At 37.3% G+C, this 16,795-nt stretch overlaps 3 protein-coding genes across 4 annotated transcripts; 1 reads left to right on the forward strand and 2 right to left on the reverse strand.

The window, feature by feature from the left end:
• The first annotated feature begins 1,817 nt into the window (after positions 1–1,817).
• On the forward strand, positions 1,818–4,901 carry LOC137746334 (triacylglycerol lipase OBL1-like). 2 transcript variants are annotated; one of them, XM_068486424.1, is made up of 5 exons: positions 1,822–2,179; positions 2,631–2,818; positions 2,895–2,928; positions 3,342–3,961; positions 4,431–4,901. In XM_068486424.1, the coding sequence occupies exons 1-5, from the start codon at positions 1,846–1,848 to the stop codon at positions 4,734–4,736; spliced, it is 1,482 nt and encodes a 493-aa protein (XP_068342525.1). In that variant the 5' UTR covers positions 1,822–1,845; the 3' UTR covers positions 4,737–4,901. The 2 variants fall into 2 exon arrangements, with proteins under 2 accessions (XP_068342526.1, XP_068342525.1); XM_068486425.1 differs by lacking the exons at positions 2,631–2,818; positions 2,895–2,928 and having other exon boundaries at positions 1,818–2,179.
• An 85-nt stretch (positions 4,902–4,986) lies between these two features.
• LOC137746326 (uncharacterized) lies at positions 4,987–8,094 on the reverse strand. The gene is made up of 8 exons (XM_068486415.1): positions 7,915–8,094; positions 7,704–7,830; positions 7,538–7,609; positions 6,754–7,425; positions 6,169–6,538; positions 5,975–6,056; positions 5,548–5,790; positions 4,987–5,225 (listed from the first exon to the last, which is right to left on the reverse strand). Exons 1-7 carry the CDS (start codon positions 8,071–8,073, stop codon positions 5,593–5,595), a joined length of 1,680 nt encoding a protein of 559 aa, XP_068342516.1. The 5' UTR covers positions 8,074–8,094; the 3' UTR covers positions 4,987–5,225; positions 5,548–5,592.
• Positions 8,095–11,985: 3,891 nt separating this feature from the next.
• Positions 11,986–16,673, reverse strand: LOC137742709 (uncharacterized). The gene is made up of 12 exons (XM_068482651.1): positions 16,406–16,673; positions 16,278–16,329; positions 16,159–16,183; positions 15,966–16,051; positions 14,664–15,772; positions 14,345–14,536; positions 14,082–14,251; positions 13,759–13,990; positions 13,371–13,506; positions 13,105–13,199; positions 12,867–12,990; positions 11,986–12,479 (listed from the first exon to the last, which is right to left on the reverse strand). The coding sequence occupies exons 1-12, from the start codon at positions 16,489–16,491 to the stop codon at positions 12,408–12,410; spliced, it is 2,379 nt and encodes a 792-aa protein (XP_068338752.1). The 5' UTR covers positions 16,492–16,673; the 3' UTR covers positions 11,986–12,407.
• Between the last annotated feature and the right edge of the window lie 122 nt (positions 16,674–16,795).

Here is a 16,795-nt window from a genome sequence, read left to right on the forward strand (position 1 = left end):
TTGTTTGTACCTTCTTCTCTCCAATGACATCAAAGGTTTTTAATTTCTTATGCAGTTATTTGAGTGCTATGCAACAATCAACTGAACCGAAACCGCTAAGTCTGCAACGTAGGTTCCTTCACGTTTGTGTTTCCATTTTTTTCTTTTTAGTTTATTTTTTATTTACTTTGCTTTCTGGTTTCGTTTTTTATTTGGATATTTCTATCATTTATTAATATTCCTAATAGTAAATCACGTGAGTTAAATTTCTTTGTTTGAGTGGCTTTATAGTTTAATTATTTTTGGTGAAGTTTTGAGACACCAAACTTGACTTCTAACATTCTAATATTAGAGATATCTACAACGTGCAACTATGCGTGTTGTCATTCACTATCATGTACAACATGCTAAGATTTGTCCGTGATAAAAAATTCTCAATTCTCAATTTCTTTTTTCCCTATCTACAACAGATCTTCACCAGACCATAACCAGCTACTCCACTTTTCTCATCTCTACCACCACTTAACCTCCTAATTTTCAAATTTAAGTAAGTTTTCTATGTTCATCTAAATTTATAATATAGACTATTAAAATTGATGTGTATTGGATAAAAAAAAAATCATTATAGATTACAAGTATTTCAAACCTATTATTATTAAGAAGAAATTCCCATCTTCACCACCACTAAATATCCTAATTTTCAACTTTAAGTAAATTTTTTATCTTAGTCAAAATTAATAATATAGGATATTAAAATTGATATGCATTGGATAAAGTCATAACAGATTATAATTACTGCTAAGTTGTTATGATTATTGAGGCGAAATTTCTGAACTTTTATAATAAGGAGTTGATCTTTTGTTTGACAAAGTATCGTCGTTATTTATGTCCAACTTCATATTGATGTCAAAATATGACACAAATGTAGCTCAAGGGAGGTCACGACGTAATGCCCACAAAAATGACCATTTCAATAAGACAAGTAACAAATTGCTCATTCATTTGGCTAGTTTGAGTCCACACGATTCTTTTATAGTTTATGACAAAAACAACTACTTTATCTCATTTAATTGTATCCTAGAAATTTTACAAAGCATACCTATCAGCACTTGAAGATCAACTTAATAGTAATCATTCTATGTGTTTTTATTTATTTTTTATTTTAACAAAATCATTCTATGCGTTTAATAAGTGATTTTTTTCTTCTCAAATGCAAGGGATTAATGGTCTTGCTAAGAAAAATAGTGGAAAAATGGTTGCATCAAGTTTTTCAATACGTGTATTTACTTGTTGAATTAACTTTGTTTTTACCAGTTGAAATTGCTTCAGTGGAAATAGCATTTTTTGCCATGAATCTCATTAAGTGTCTATTCTATAACAAAATGGAATATATGGTTAAATGAAAACTTAGTTTTTTACATTGAGAAAGATGTTTTGTCTTGTATTGACAAAGAAACTATCATGCCACGTTTTCAAATTTTGAAACCTTGTCATGGACAAATTTAGTCTCTGTAGTTTGTAATGTTGTTGGTTCAAAGATTATGAATGAAAAGTTAATAGTTTATCAATTAATTTTTCAATGTTATTTTCATCTAATCTTTTTCAGAATCTTTATATTAGGATCACCCGATATTAGAATTCTAGATCCGTCACTGCAGAGAACATAATAGACACACGAGAAACAGATAAAACACGAAAAACACTTGCCGCTTAAAGAACAATATTCAATAATAATATTTCTAAAAGTCCTTTAATAAGTAATTATGGAAAATAAAATAAGCAACCTAATTCATTTCAAATTAAGAAATAATCCCTTGATTTGCCATTCATCACCATGTATAAATATAGAGTCCCTTCCCTCCTATCATGGACATAATCCAATTGCCAATTACTATCATGGCTTCTAAGGGACCTGCCTGTCTCAGTTATGTATTTCTCAAGCCCGAAGAAGCAACTTTCATCGAGCTCATTCGACTCCTCTTTTCCTCTGACATAGAAAAGAGAAACTTCATCACCTCCTCGGCAGTAAGAAAACTTGACTTCAAACGGAGGTTGTTAATCTTCTTCTCTACCGTGATTCAATGCATCCTCCTTCTCTTCAGAAAACCCATGGCTTGGCTTGGGGGTGTTCTGGAGAAGTGGCTAAATCTTGTATCAAGCAACGGTGGATTGCTCATGCTCATCCTAAACTGGCTAAAAGGTGTGTCTCATAACTGTCGTTTATAAGATTTGCAAACTCCCGATTAATTCCTTTGTTGTACGACCCTTCGCCTTCGGGTGATGACAGACAATTCAGGTCCTGCACCAAATGGAACATTCTTTGATCTTTATCTTTATTAAGCTAATTCTAGCTCGTTACCTCGTATGCTTCACGACTTAAGCTAACACCAACGTCTTTAACTCGAAATTTTAAACAAGGAAAATATACGTAACAAACTAATTAATGCGTTTGTAAAAGAAGACCGGATGAGTTATATTTAAATATTTTTCAGTTTATTAAACCAACCAATGCAGCCAAACTGGTGATCAGAACACCAAAATTAACCTAGTGGCAACACAATAATTAAAGTAAATCATTATTCATATTTTGGTCATTAATATAATTCTATTGCTTAATTAGTTAAATGAGTAATTAAGGGGGCGGTGTGCAGGAAAGGTGGTGATACCATATACATCATCAACCAAATCCCTGCTTGGATTTCTTGACACACGAATTGAATTAGACCACAACATGAAACCTGACGACACAAGATATAAAGGGTCGCTGTCCATGATGGCAGCCAAATTGTCGTACGAGAATGAAGAATTCACTGAAAAAGTTGTCAGTGAATACTGGAAGGTAATTTATTTAATTAGCACTATTATTAATTTGAAGTGTTAACAACAACAACTACTAATCGTTTTGGAATGCGCAGATGAAACGCGTAGCGTTCTACAAATTTTGGAATGGTACGGAACCACTTGAATTGTGGTTTTATGATTTTATTTCTTATAGTTTGGGCAACTCTAATTTCGGTTCTTGTAATTCAAATAATAGGTTTTGCAGCGTTTTCACAGCTAGGATCCCTATCTACTAAAATTTTAATTTCTTATGATGGCGAACGATCAATCATGCATAAGTCCTTGTCCAGACAACAAATACGAATGAACTGCCACTAAATTAATAGTTAAGCAATTAATTAGTGAAGCAAACTATGAGAGATGTTTTGACCATAGTGAGCTACAAAGCTATAATTTGGAAAATTGAAGGACGAGGACCCTAAACTACATGGCTACAATCGACAAAATACGAGAACAAAATCATATATGGTTTAGCATTTTTTATCTTGTTCTTATTGCATATCATAAAAAATTTCCCACAGGTTACGAGAAACGAGAATCAACCCAAGCCTTCGTGTTCCAAGACACAACATCTGACCCCAACTTGGTTTGGGTCGCATTTAGAGGCACTGAACCATTCAGCGCCGACGATTGGAGGACAGATTTTGACATCTCATGGTGCGAGTTTGCCGGAATCGGCAAGACCCACGGAGGCTTCATGAAAGCTCTCGGCATGCAAACAGAGCAAAGCTGGCCCCTCGAACCCGAAACAGAAGATCATGAGTTCGCTTACTACAAAATCAGACAAATTCTGATGGATTTATTGCAAGAAAACAAGAATGCCAAATTTATATTGACAGGTCACAGCTTGGGAGGGGCACTGGCGGTGCTGTTTGCGTCGGTGCTGGCAATGCATGACTACGAGGAGAAATATGCATGGTTGATGGAGAAGCTGGAGGGGGTGTACACCTTTGGACAGCCGAGGGTGGGGGATGAGAAATTTGCGGGCTATGTGACGAAGAAGCTGAAAAATTATGGGGTGAGGTATATGAGGTATGTTTATTCCAATGACTTGGTGCCTAGGGTACCATTTGATGATACAACCCTATTGTTTAAGCACGTTGCTCCATGCCTTTATTTCAACAGCTTCTATAAAGGGAAGGTTAGTCTCTCTCTCTCTCTCTCTCTCTCTCTCTCTCTCTCTCTCTCTCTCTCTCGTGTACTATTAGTAATTTAGTACACACAAAGCATATACGCTCGTTAACAAATATAGATTGATATCATTATTTGTAGAACAAACTTGCATTAAAGAAAATAAATTTTATGTGTCTAAATAACATTTACCTAACTTGTTAAGCGATCATAATGTGAATGTAAGTATCAAATGCTTTTTCTTATAATACTAGTTACATAATCATTGAATCTATGAGATTTCTCTTCTCGCAATACTATATTAGACGCACGATATAAAATGTGAATGATCGAGGGTTATTGAACATTGTATACGTATCTATTGTATACTAAAGTTAGTAAACGAACACATGTATATACATTAAAAAGTGCGTATGTACGTTTCTTTCAAGTTTCATGCTATACGACTAACAGTGATTACACATTGTGATTGGAACCAGGAGTTGGAGGAGGCACCCAACAAGAACTACTTCAATTTGCTATTCTTCATACCGATGCGGTTAAATGCGTTGTGGGAGCTGATTAGGAGTTTCATACTCCCATTAATAAAGGGTTCAGAATACAAGGAAAGCTGGCTTATGATAATGGCTAGGTTTTTTGGTTTAATATTTCCTGGATTGGTAGCTCATGCTCCTCAAGATTATGTCAATGTTACTCGATTGGGATCGATCCCGTCCCACATGCCACTCCCAAAAGCTTACCTCCAGAAAATAAATCTAAAGTTAATTCAAGTTATGTTAGTCTAGCTACTAATAATCCAACTGGACAAACGATACACTACTAAAAAAAAGTTACTTTCGCAGCAAAACTTCTCCCGGAAAACATGGTGTTTGCTGGGAAAGGTTGACAAACCAAATAAATTCGTTATGTTATATGCTATAGCCTATATACAACTTTATTTATTCTATGTATGATCGATGTTATGGAATAAATCATTCAAGAGTGATTTTATTTACCGATGATAGATATGAGTTTGAACTCATGGATCGTATGTTGGCCTAACAAATTCTTTCGATTTTCAAATTTCAAGTACTTACACACTGAACAAATACTAACTCCAAACGCAACATTGGATTGTATCGGAAACTTCAAATGCATGAAGATGTAGATTTTTTCCCTTGAGCTACCAAAGACCTATCTTTTTTGCCTTCCCAAATCGAGAGTGTGAAGAATTTAGCCGTGAACCAAACTGCGAAAGGATTAGTTTTCCTCTCCCCCTCCATCGATCGATCCATCTGTGAACCAAACTAGGGTTATATTTTAAGGAGATGAAACTTAAGATGCAAGGCACGTAATTTTCAGTCATACAAATTCAATGCCTTTTGCATTTACTTAATCAGGATTTGAGCACCCAAATTACCTGCTTTTAATAAATCGGAGAGGTTGTGCTTTAACATAACACGAACCATTGTCATTTCTAAAAGTTTTTAAACTACAATGGTTCGTGTTATGTTAAAGCACAATCACCATTCATGATTCATCATAAGAAACAACACAGATTGAGGAGCTAATATTTGGAAGAAAAAAAAGGAATACAATTTTGCAGAGACCAATTACCTTGCTTTATAGCTTGAGCGGAGCAACATGTGGCTGGATTAGGCATCAGAAAGCATGGCATGTAAAACAACCACTGAAAGAACCCATATGACGAGTTCTTCGGATTGATAAAGCTTTACGTGAGGTCCTCGCAACTTGTGCTTGGTCGACTGAGCTTCTCATGTCTTGAGCTTTCTTCTGAGCCGATCTCAACTTGTTCATGATTTTATCCATTGATGACGATCGCGTCTTTTCAAGCTTCATCTGAACCAGATTGAAGTAAGGGCCAATAGTTGCAGAGCATACATACAAAAATGCATGTCTAATATGTGTGCGCGTGTGTGAGAGAGAGGGATATAGTTGCAGAGCATATATACAAAAATGCATGTCTAATATGTGTGTGCGAGAGAGAGAGAGAGAGAGAGAGAGAGAGAGAGAGATGAGAAACCTCCAGTTTCCGTATTGCTGCCTCAGCTTTTGCCCTCTGAAGGTTCTCCCAAGCAGTGATTTTTGCTTCCTCTCTATTAACTCTGAAGAATAGACATGTATCAGCACATATTTTTGAATATTAGTTCATATAACAATATTCATTTTCCTTAGAAATAAATAATGCACAATGAACAAATTGGGTGGCAAACGTACTTTGAAATGCTCTTCGACGTGTCAGAGAGATCCCAAGCAGCAGATTGAACGTCTGCATCCTTCTTTTTCCAACCATCACCAATATGAGAACCCTTCCCAGGCCTTCGAGCTTTATGCTTCTTGGACCACCTTGTCATAGTGACCCGTTCATCTACCTGCACATCCCTGACTTCCGACTTTGAAGAAGCCGCACTCTGCACTTCCAAAATAGGCAGACCAGAGGAAGTGGAGGCAGAGTAAGAAGCCCGTGCTCTGGGAGATGAGTGAGCGCTATCTGGGCTCATCTGGGTTGCCATGTCCCTTCTTGAAACTGCCCGAGATACATTCGTAGCTGCATCCTTGACCATATTGGGGCCATCAAACTTTACATCTGGTGTAAATAAATCAATGTAAAGTTGTAAACAGACCATCCATGCATAAGTACACTAGTTCTAACAATTCTGAATCGATGTCAACCGTTGTTTGATGACATGGTAATTAAACCACCTTCATTAATTGCTCATTCATTCGACAATCTAGTGATTGTTATTAAATCACTCAGCTCAATTAAGAAACTGACGTCCAATTAGCAAATTAAACACTAACCTTGAGAGTCAGGCAATGAAGACTGCTGCTCCAGCACCTCAGAGCAACCATGAACACTAACCGAACGAGCAATGCAAGGCTCTGCCCGCGTCGTAAAGCTACCATTTTCGGCACTGGACTGGAACCCCAACCCATCAGCTGATATAACAGCAGCCGAAAACGGAGAAGCAGCCATGAAATTACTCACATTGGTCCCATCAAACATTGGCATTGCCGGCGAGTACAATGAGTAATACGCAACCCCAGAAGGCCCAAGCGGACCACTCTTCGACTTGGGCCGCCTCTGGGTCTGCTGATAAGCTGGCCTCACCACGCCATCCCCCTGAACGGGACTCAAAATCCACCTCTCAGCATCTTCCCACTTAGACGGCAATGTCCTCCCGTTACTAAACGGCAACATCGCAGCCGTCGTATTCTTCCTACCCACATTGTTATGCGATGGGACTCGCTCCGAGCTCCAACCCTTTTGAACTCCGAGACTCGCGTGCCGGTAACTCGGTGTGCCGGGACTGGGGAAGTTACCCGATTTCCGAGACGCCATTGAACCCTTCTTTATCGCGCCTAATCTCGGCGAGGACACAGAGGCATTGTTGTTCAAGTCCAACGAGGCGGGTCTCGGCCGGTCTAGCTTCTTCGATAGAGCTTCAGATCTGGACCGCCGGTCCTGGCATTCTATACAAACAAACAAAAAACCCAAAAGCTAAAAGCTAAAAGCTGAGAATTTTGATTGGTTAGGACCGGATTGGACTGGATTGGACAGGACTAATTTGGACCGGGATTTTACCTTTGAGGGCGAGAGAGAAGGAGCTTCTGGCGGAATCGAGGACGAAATCTGAGTCGGAGTCCTCCTTTTGAACTGCGCGAGCTCGAAGCAGCCAAAAGCAATAGTGAGAGTTTGAAAATTGAAAAAGTGAGGGAAAAAAGCAACGTCGTTTCTGAGCTGTAAATACCTTTGGCTTTTTCTCCCCTTGCGGAGAGACGACGAGTGTGCTGAAAAGCGTGGATTCTGTTCGGATCCGGATCGCGATCTGGACCACTCGAGCTTTCCTCGTGGCGGCGATCGCGTGGGGCCGAGTTCTGCTGCATCCAAATCAACATGTCAACAATTTTCCAGTCAGTTAATTAAGCATGCAATCAGAAAATGCGAGTTCATTTCGGTACCGGAGAGATCTCAGAGGCGGTGGAGTCGTCGTGGTCGAAGGAGCAGAGGTCGACGCTGGCGGAGGCGGAGGAGAAGAGGCTGAAGTTCGACTCTAAGGCGAAGATTACGGAGTCAGTGCTCGGGTCGCGGACTCGGAAACCCGGTCTCTGCTCCTGCATTTTTCAGATTACCAAATTTGTTCGTTGAAGATCCCGCTGAGAGTAACGGAGGGAGTGTGAAATGGCGGGTATTATACGATTATGTCACTGTCATTAAGCAAACCTAATCACGCTTAAGATTTTGTTTAACGAATCAAATAGACAGTAGTGTTTAATTAAAGGGGATTAATTATAATTTTTGCTATTTTTAATGCTGGGTCGTGATTAGCTTTGACTAAGATAAAATAACAGTGGTCTTTATTTTTAGAGAACTTTAACGAAAAATTGCTGGTACTGTTTTTTTTAACGAAAAATCATATTTTTACATTAAAAAGTTAATTCTGATACTATTTATTTTACTCTTTATTTTATCATTATCGTTAAAACTCAAAATTTTTAAACTATTTACATTTTTTTTTTTTTGACAAACAATAAGTTATTTAAATAATTAAATTTTAAAACGAAGAAAAATCGATAGATTGAACTTGCATTCGAATGCAGAAGTATTATTATTTTCTCTTACGTTAAAGCACTCTATGCAAAAGACAAAAATGATTGTGGGGCCCATGTGTCATGTGGCAGGAGCTGGGTCCCGATTTGGAGTTTGGGGTGGGCAAACATGGATTCTTATCTTGGGGATTTCGAGAATTCCTGCGATCGTTTATCGTGCGATAAGAAATTATTTAAAATTTAAAATTAAATATAAATAATATTTAACAAAAAATTGATCATACGATATACGATAAATGATCACAATTACGAAATCTTCAAAATCCTCAGGAAAAGAATTCGACAACAATCCTTTTTCGTGAAACATGGTAGCATGGACTTTATGGTGTGACTTTTGGTGACAAGGAATTTGAATTTTTGATGATAATATTGACAAACCAATGAGTGTTTTGGACGAATTTTTTTACAATGAATTATGATTTATGAATTTTTGTTGCGTGTGATAATGTTTTATGATTTAAGAGTGGATCTTGCGCTATAAATCAACGTGGCTAATTGATTTTGTATTAGATGTTGATATTTTATTATAATATTAGAATTAGCAACATGTCAGCATCGTAAGTTTCGTTAAGACGTGTATTTAATATCATCTCAATTAAGTTACTTTCTTGCCCACGTTAGAAGTGTGAACATAATATTATTTAGCTTGCTTGACTCTTCTTCACACATATGTTAATATGATAAGTCGATTTATTGGCCAGGTTTTAAATAAATGATGATATTCGCACATTTATTTTTACTTTTTATATATTTATTCTCAATTTTTTACTGTAAAATTAAATAAATTGAAGAATATCAATGATAAAAAAATTAACAAAGGTATGTATTATGTAAAAATTGATGTGTAAATAGTACTTTTCTATGAACATTGGCTATTAATTGCGAAAACTAGTGTGATCAATGGGTCAACAAGCTGATGTTTTGTCCTCGACGGATACCTAAAGTTACTTCGCCTAAATTTTTAGATCGATATTTTTCAGATGCTAACGTTATAGAATGAGTTTTTGATATTTAATTTTTCAGTTGCGAATTGTATTTTTTTATCAAATCAATCACTAGTTGTTTGAAAGATGATAAGTGATGACTTGACATATTACATCACTCTCGTTCAAGGATGGAGCCACCTTGGGGCGCGAGGGTTGGGGGCACAGTTTTGCTTTTTGAAAAATGTACATATTGAATATAAATTAAACGTGATGCATATTCGGCCATATAATTTATAAATAATCGATTGATAAATCGGATAGAAAATTAATAGATGAATGATAACGTGATTATTTTTATAGACAGAGATATATTTGATGATATGAGTAATGAAGTTATCATGCAACGTTTTCAAAACATGTCGAGGGTTATTGTAATATGTTGTATGAAAAACATTATGAAATATGGTGGTGTTTTGTCTGATAAATTCTTAAGCTTTTAAATTTATGACTTTGTTTGTTTAAGGATGCCCCTATTAACACATATCTATTACTTCGTCCCTGTCTCGTTGATTCTCAACTCGAGTGCGCTCATGTTAAAGCATGCATGTGCTACTAATCATCTTTTTGTTTTTCTTCTTTTGTTGGAAGGAACTACCAGTCATCTTTGGTGGTTTTTTAGGTTGAATCATCTTTTGGTGGTTAGGGATTTGGATCCTCTTCTGAGCCCAAGGAGAGGATCCTCCTGATCAAAGGACTTGGGTCATTGGATGAAAATCCAACTGCTATAATTATTATAACTTTAAAGAGATCTTTTGTTTGTAGCCATTAGATTTTCATTCAACGGCCCAAGTCATTTGGTCAAGAAGATCCTCTCATTGGGCTCAAGAGGGGATCCTCCGGTGGTTAGAATATGGTGGGAGGGAAGTGTTTTAACTTAAAGGTAACTTTGAAATTGGAAAGTTAAAGAAAGGATCGAGAGTTTTTAAGGTAAAAATAGAACTACTCAAAAAGTAAATCGTAAATGTGTTTTGTATAAAATGCAGTGAGAAATTCAGTCAAACAGAGAAAAATCAGGAGAGATAAGATTTTGGATTGTATAAAATGCAATAGGTACGCTAATGCCACTATTCTAAACTTATAACGCTATGTTTTGTTTTTTAACTTTTTTACAGAATAATGTTTTATCAAACATTTCGTACTAACATATTCAGTGTAGATAAATGATTTTGTTCATGGAACCAGATCCTCTCAGGATTCCAATAATTTAAACCGAATGATCAAATGATTTGGACTGTTGAAATTTGATCTAACAGTTACAAATAGGAGTCCATTCTAAAAATTATAATAATTGTAGCCGTTTGATCAAATTTCAACAGTCCGGATCGAAAGATCATTGGGCTCAGATTATTGGGATCCGAAAAGGTTCCGATTCCTTTGTTCATACACTAGATCCACGTCACTTGTGATAGTCCTATTCAAAATCCAACATGTGTTTGTATTTTGTATAATTGGAAATGAACTAGTATTACTTCTTAAATTTAAAGTTAAAATTGTGAAAACTGAAGAGAATTTAACGAAGAAGAAGAACAATACTTGGCTACCTAAAGAAGAGTATGAACTCCTACTCAGAACTCTTAGTGCTTTAATCATAGAGCTTCGTGCTTATGATCAGAACCGTTCATACTATGAATCATACTGTAAAGATCATCTCTGCAAAAAAAAAAAAAATTAAACTAAGGTCGTTTAGTCAATCTATTGTAGTAAATACATAGATGATTCATAATACTTTTACCAATATCGTTCATTTGTTTTTAAACAGTTTGATGACTAAACAATCTTAGTTTTAATTGATATTCTACAGAGACGAACTTTATAACGGATAATTTTGAGTAGGAATTCCTACTCATTTTTGAGTAGCCAAGTATTGTTCAGAGAAGAATACATATTTCAATTCCAAAAACCACCAAATCCCCTCCAACCTCAATTCCAGAAACCATCTATGCCACGAACTCAGGTAAATCCATGAGAAAACTGATGAGCCATAAAAGAAGGAAAGATTGGGAATATTAGTTTACAAAAATAAAAAAATAAAAAAAAAGATTGGGAATATTTTGACTACCGATAAGGTCGTCGGGCCATCATTATGTCCGGCCCATGGCAATGGACAACATAAACGGCTAAACTCGTGCCGCTTAAACCGGTTTTATGCAGCTAAAATCACATTATAATAAATTCCCTATATTCTCCACTGGAAACTTTTAAATCTGACTCGAGAATAAGTGTTCTGATCTCTGTATTTAATTCACTCAAATTTAATTAGTTCTTGATTTGTTTACGGAGTAACGAAGATGACGCCTTACAACAATAATAAAAAACAATTATGCCTACGCACTCTAATGCTGGTTTGATCCTCATCAATACCCCTCGCTCTTAACACTAACACTATCGTTTGTCACCTAAAAAAAAAAAAAAAAAAAATTATCAACCTTGATTTGTCAAGAATTGCTCTACTTCCATTAAATTGGTCAGCACGACCGACCAAGAGTTTACAGGACGGCCACTATATACTGCCGGTAATCCCGGTTTTGTAACCGCGTCGTAAAAACAAAGTTTTCTTGCTGTAAAAGTAAATATTTCAATCAGAACCCAACTCATTGATACATGCCTACTGCTTACCACACGACTTTTAATTGCACAAGACTGGCTTACAGGACTCTACAATTTTACAAAGCTGAAACTTTGTCTTCAGAGCCAACACATGGTTTTGGGGAGGTTAAGATGTATGCAACCGCACCTGTTTCCGGACAAACTGTTTCTACTACTCGAAACTGCAACTGTTTGATCGCGTTTCACAAGTCATTACGTTACGTTAAGGTGCTGCTCAAAACCTCACCACCTGATGAATAGTCTACATTATCGTCATCTACTGGCCATGTCACTGAAGTAAGCAGTTATCCCCTTCAACTTGCCATTTAAGAAGTTTTTCTCGACCTGAGATCAAATAATACCCCAACAGTCGGAGATAAGAGTACAATACTCCGTTTGGTGATACATAAAAGTTGATGCAATGTACTTTCAGAAAAGAGTTAACAATGTTCTAAACAGTAAGACTAGTGGCATTCTAGGTGGATGATTCCCTCAAGGCAGTGCTATCCTTTGGTGGGAAGTGGGGAGGACAAGAAACTTGAAGGCGTTATAGACTGAAAAGGGAAATGATAACACACCGTTTCTCCCCTCCTACACACCCCTATTTAATTATGTCCGTTATCTCCATTTGATTTGTTTAATCCAAAGGCCAGGAATAAAGAGGCACGTGTGAGAGGCTAAAATGAGTGCGAATATCAACTCCCCATTGAAAAAAACAAATAAAGAAAGTACCTCTAGTGACCATGGCTGAGACCCCGATAGAGCGATCTCTGCTAATTGGTTGATATCAACATTTCTTGGGAGAAACATGACAATCCTAGAAGCAACTTCCTTTGCAATGTTAAAGAGAAAATATCTGCACGAATAATCGACCTAGTTACATTGAGCCAGAGAGAATGAGATAAACTAATATGATTACCAACTCCAAAAGTTAAAAGAAAAAACATAGGAAAAGAAGAGGAAAACACACCCATCATGTGGCTTAAGCATTGTCTTCATGTCGTATGTCTCTACTTTTGCATAATCAGGTCCTCCCCACGGGGGTGACAAAAAGACCGTGTCTGCCTGAAGTAAAGGAAAATTTGAGAACTGAAGAAATTTGGAAAAGCATGGGAAATAAACCATAGGTCCAAAGCACAAGGTTTAGTAAAGCATAACTGAAAGCATTTTGCAGTCCCAAACCATACAAACTACGAAATTGAAAACTGTGAACACATAGGAAGTCAGTTTTAGTACCTTCAGCTTTGGTGCCAGGCGGAAAAAGTCCCCCTTTATGAAATCTATCCTGTCATCAACCCCATAGATGGCAGCATTATGCTGTGCATAATCAATCTTCCTTGGATCAATATCAATTGCAATTACATGTTTGCTTCTGCAACATCGCATGTATAAGAAAATGATGGAATTAGGATTTCATCCCTAGCTAGCCTATAACTTTGATTGAAACCTTATGAATCTGAAAATCTTGATTGAAGGACATTAAATGTTGTCCATATCACCATGCACTTAGAAATGAAATTACATGTCATATTTTCAGTTTTTTTTAATAGTTTCTGTTTTCCTATTTTATCTTTGTTGTTGTTTTAAAGGAAAAATAGTAAAAATTGTATGAGATATGACCCACATCTGTGCAAATTGGATGGAATTCCCACCAACTCCAGTAAAACAGTCAATGATGACGTCACTACCACATCTTTCTGCATGATGCCTAGCTAGAAGCTCTGGAGTGACAGAGAACCATCCTTCCTCATCCATTTTTATACCATCATCGTATCTGGAGAATAATAGGTACCGTTGACACCAATATTTTCCCATATCAGCAGAAAACTCTTTGAACAGCTCTTGAAATAGAAGCTCTGCTATATGAGGATTGGTCATCAGAAAGGATGTAACTATATAAAGAAATTATAAATGCACTAATAGCAGCAATAAAATTAAGTCTTTGACCTTCGTTCTCATTAGATAATTTTCTCTGAATTTTCTTTCTTCTCACTTTCTTCTTCCGTTTTTGTACAGCAGGGTCAAGCTGCATTTCCAACTGGTTTGTTGCCAAAACTTCATTTCCTGAATGCATATTACTATCCTCAGACACTTCATCAGTGTATTTATGGGACAAGCTGCGAACAAAAAATTAGTAGACAAAAGCTCATATCAGTTTTAGAAAAACAAAGCTGAAACAGACCAATCAAGACCGTTATTCTAAATTTTACCTGCTTGTATTTAATATTTGAAACGCATCAAAATCTTCACAATCTTTGAGAGTTTCCTGACAAAAATTAGGTTCATTACGCTCTTTATTGAGTTCAATAGTATTTTGTTCATCAGTCTGTTCAGCAAGAATTGGTTGCAAACCACTGTTGCAGACATCATCAGAAATCAACTGCTTGGTTTTGTTTCTGATACTGTGAGCACCATGCAATGAAAACAAAGTCTCAGGATCATCACAAAGTAATATCATACACACAAATTAGATTCGTAATCTCAACAGCAAAACAAAAAAAAAAAAAAATAGAAAGATGATAAATATACCTAGCGATATGATCCTGGACATCTGATGAGAAGCATGATGCATTCCCATCATTGCAGGTGTTATTGTTCTCGTCGATTTCATCTGAATGTACCGGACATCTGCTTACAGTGACAGTTGACAAAGTGGTTTCAGACATAGAAGTGTCAACAGTGAGTTCAATCCCCCCGGAGATCTCATGATATGGCTGACCCTGTGAAACATCTTGAGTAATTGATTCTTGGAATGAATCAGTTTTACTCACACCACATAAATCTGTTGCCTTTGAGTCAGTGCTAACATCAATCTCCATTACTTCAGAAATCACATCATTTGGCTTACATATGGCATCAATAGATGCTAAATATTCCATGCCTGGGGGTGGATACCATGTGGAAGTATGCGTTTTGATATTATAGAAGTAATTTCTCATGTAGTAAGAATCCCAATATACCATCCAGTCTCCGCAATCAACGTTGTCTTGGCAGTCAGTTCCATCAGGGTCAAGCACTTCTGAACACATGGAATATGAAATTGACTCAGAAACCTGTTGCGGTTCAGGGATATAGTCCTCGCATGTTTTGGTAAGTTCTGCTTCGTGGGAAGCCACTAATGAACACTCTAAGTGATCATGCTCCATTAATATTTCACCTGATTCTGTCTCATCATTGCCAACAGCAGCATCTGCTGAGCAGCTTTCAGGGCAACGTCCAGCATCTAAATCAGTTGAGCTCACCGCAATTCTCATTATGTCGTTGAGCACATGGCCCCTGTGTAAAGGGTCACAACCCTGGGCATCATTACAAACGACGGCCAATATTCCATCACGATCTTGTTCTTTGACAGCATCACCAGTAATCTCAGTTGAATTTTCTGGATTATCTCCTTCAACACAAGGGCACTGAAATTCAACAGCACCCGCTGCAACATCAGAGGAAGATGATTCACTTTGGCCCATCATTGGCAAACAACACAAAGAACTGCTTGTGTTACCATCGAATATCATAGGAGAAACAATCTCCCCCTCACTCACTTTGGAAGGCTCCATTGCTCCACCTACAACGTCCAGAGAACTGTCTGGTTGCTTCGGGCGCATTCCCTTTCTTCTACCCTCCGTCTTTCTGTTCCTCTTCTGCAAATTCGTACCAGCATCAAGTTATCAACACACCACAAAAAAAAAAAAAGCAACTATATGCTTCTAAATTGTGATGGTAAATGTGAACGTCAAAGAATGAAAGAAGCAGTATTCTATCTCCAACTGAAATGCCATCATTCTACATATACCGACACACACGGAAATGTATCAAAGACGGATGTTAACTCACCTCCTTATTAGTGTTGAATGAGACGGGAAGCCCCAGCGCATTCATCTGGTTAGTAAGCTCCATATCCTCCGCCAAAGTCCCACATTCTAAAACCCCGAAATTCGCCACTAAAATCGTTAATACCACCAAATACAAATAACTTAACTATAGCTATAAACACATAACAAAGAAATCATGAAATCGAATTACTAACCATCGCCGCCGTCGCCAGCTGGTTTCTGAAATTACACGGCGAAATCCAAAGCGTTCAGTATAAAGTCTCAAATTTTCGAAAGAAAAGTGTGATTGAGCTAAAAGAATCAAAAGACTTACAGGCCGGCTCATGGAAAAGGACCTGTCTTTCGTCTCCTTTGAGCCGTCGTCCCTGTCCAAGCACACACAGAGAGTAAAGTCAGTGCCCTAATATTTGATAGGAGAGAGAGAGAGAGGGAGAGACGAACCAGAGAAAGACTTCGGTGAGCTTGAAGAGAGAGCCTAGAGCTCTCATGGCGGGAACTTGCTCTTCCAGTTCGGCCATGGTGACCATGGCCGCCAACTGCTTCAAATTATTCGCCACCTCGTTTTGTAGCACCGCCCAAATACCGACGCGACGCCGTTTCCGTCAGGAGGGAAAAAGGTAAAAGCAATTAAGAAAATATGGGTTAATTACATACTTGCCTCCTAATCTTCTGAGATTGTTTCATTGTAGTCCAACAACTCTGTTCGTCACTTTTGGTCCTGGAACTTTTGAGATTGTGTTTAATGAGGAAACATTCGACTTAAAAATAAAAAATAAAAAATAAAAAAGAGAGATAGAAAGTTAGTTGGAGGAGCAACTTGGGATATTAGAG

Source organism: Pyrus communis, chromosome 1 (assembly GCF_963583255.1).
Source record: "Pyrus communis chromosome 1, drPyrComm1.1, whole genome shotgun sequence".
NCBI classification, from domain to species: Eukaryota; Viridiplantae; Streptophyta; class Magnoliopsida; order Rosales; family Rosaceae; genus Pyrus; species Pyrus communis.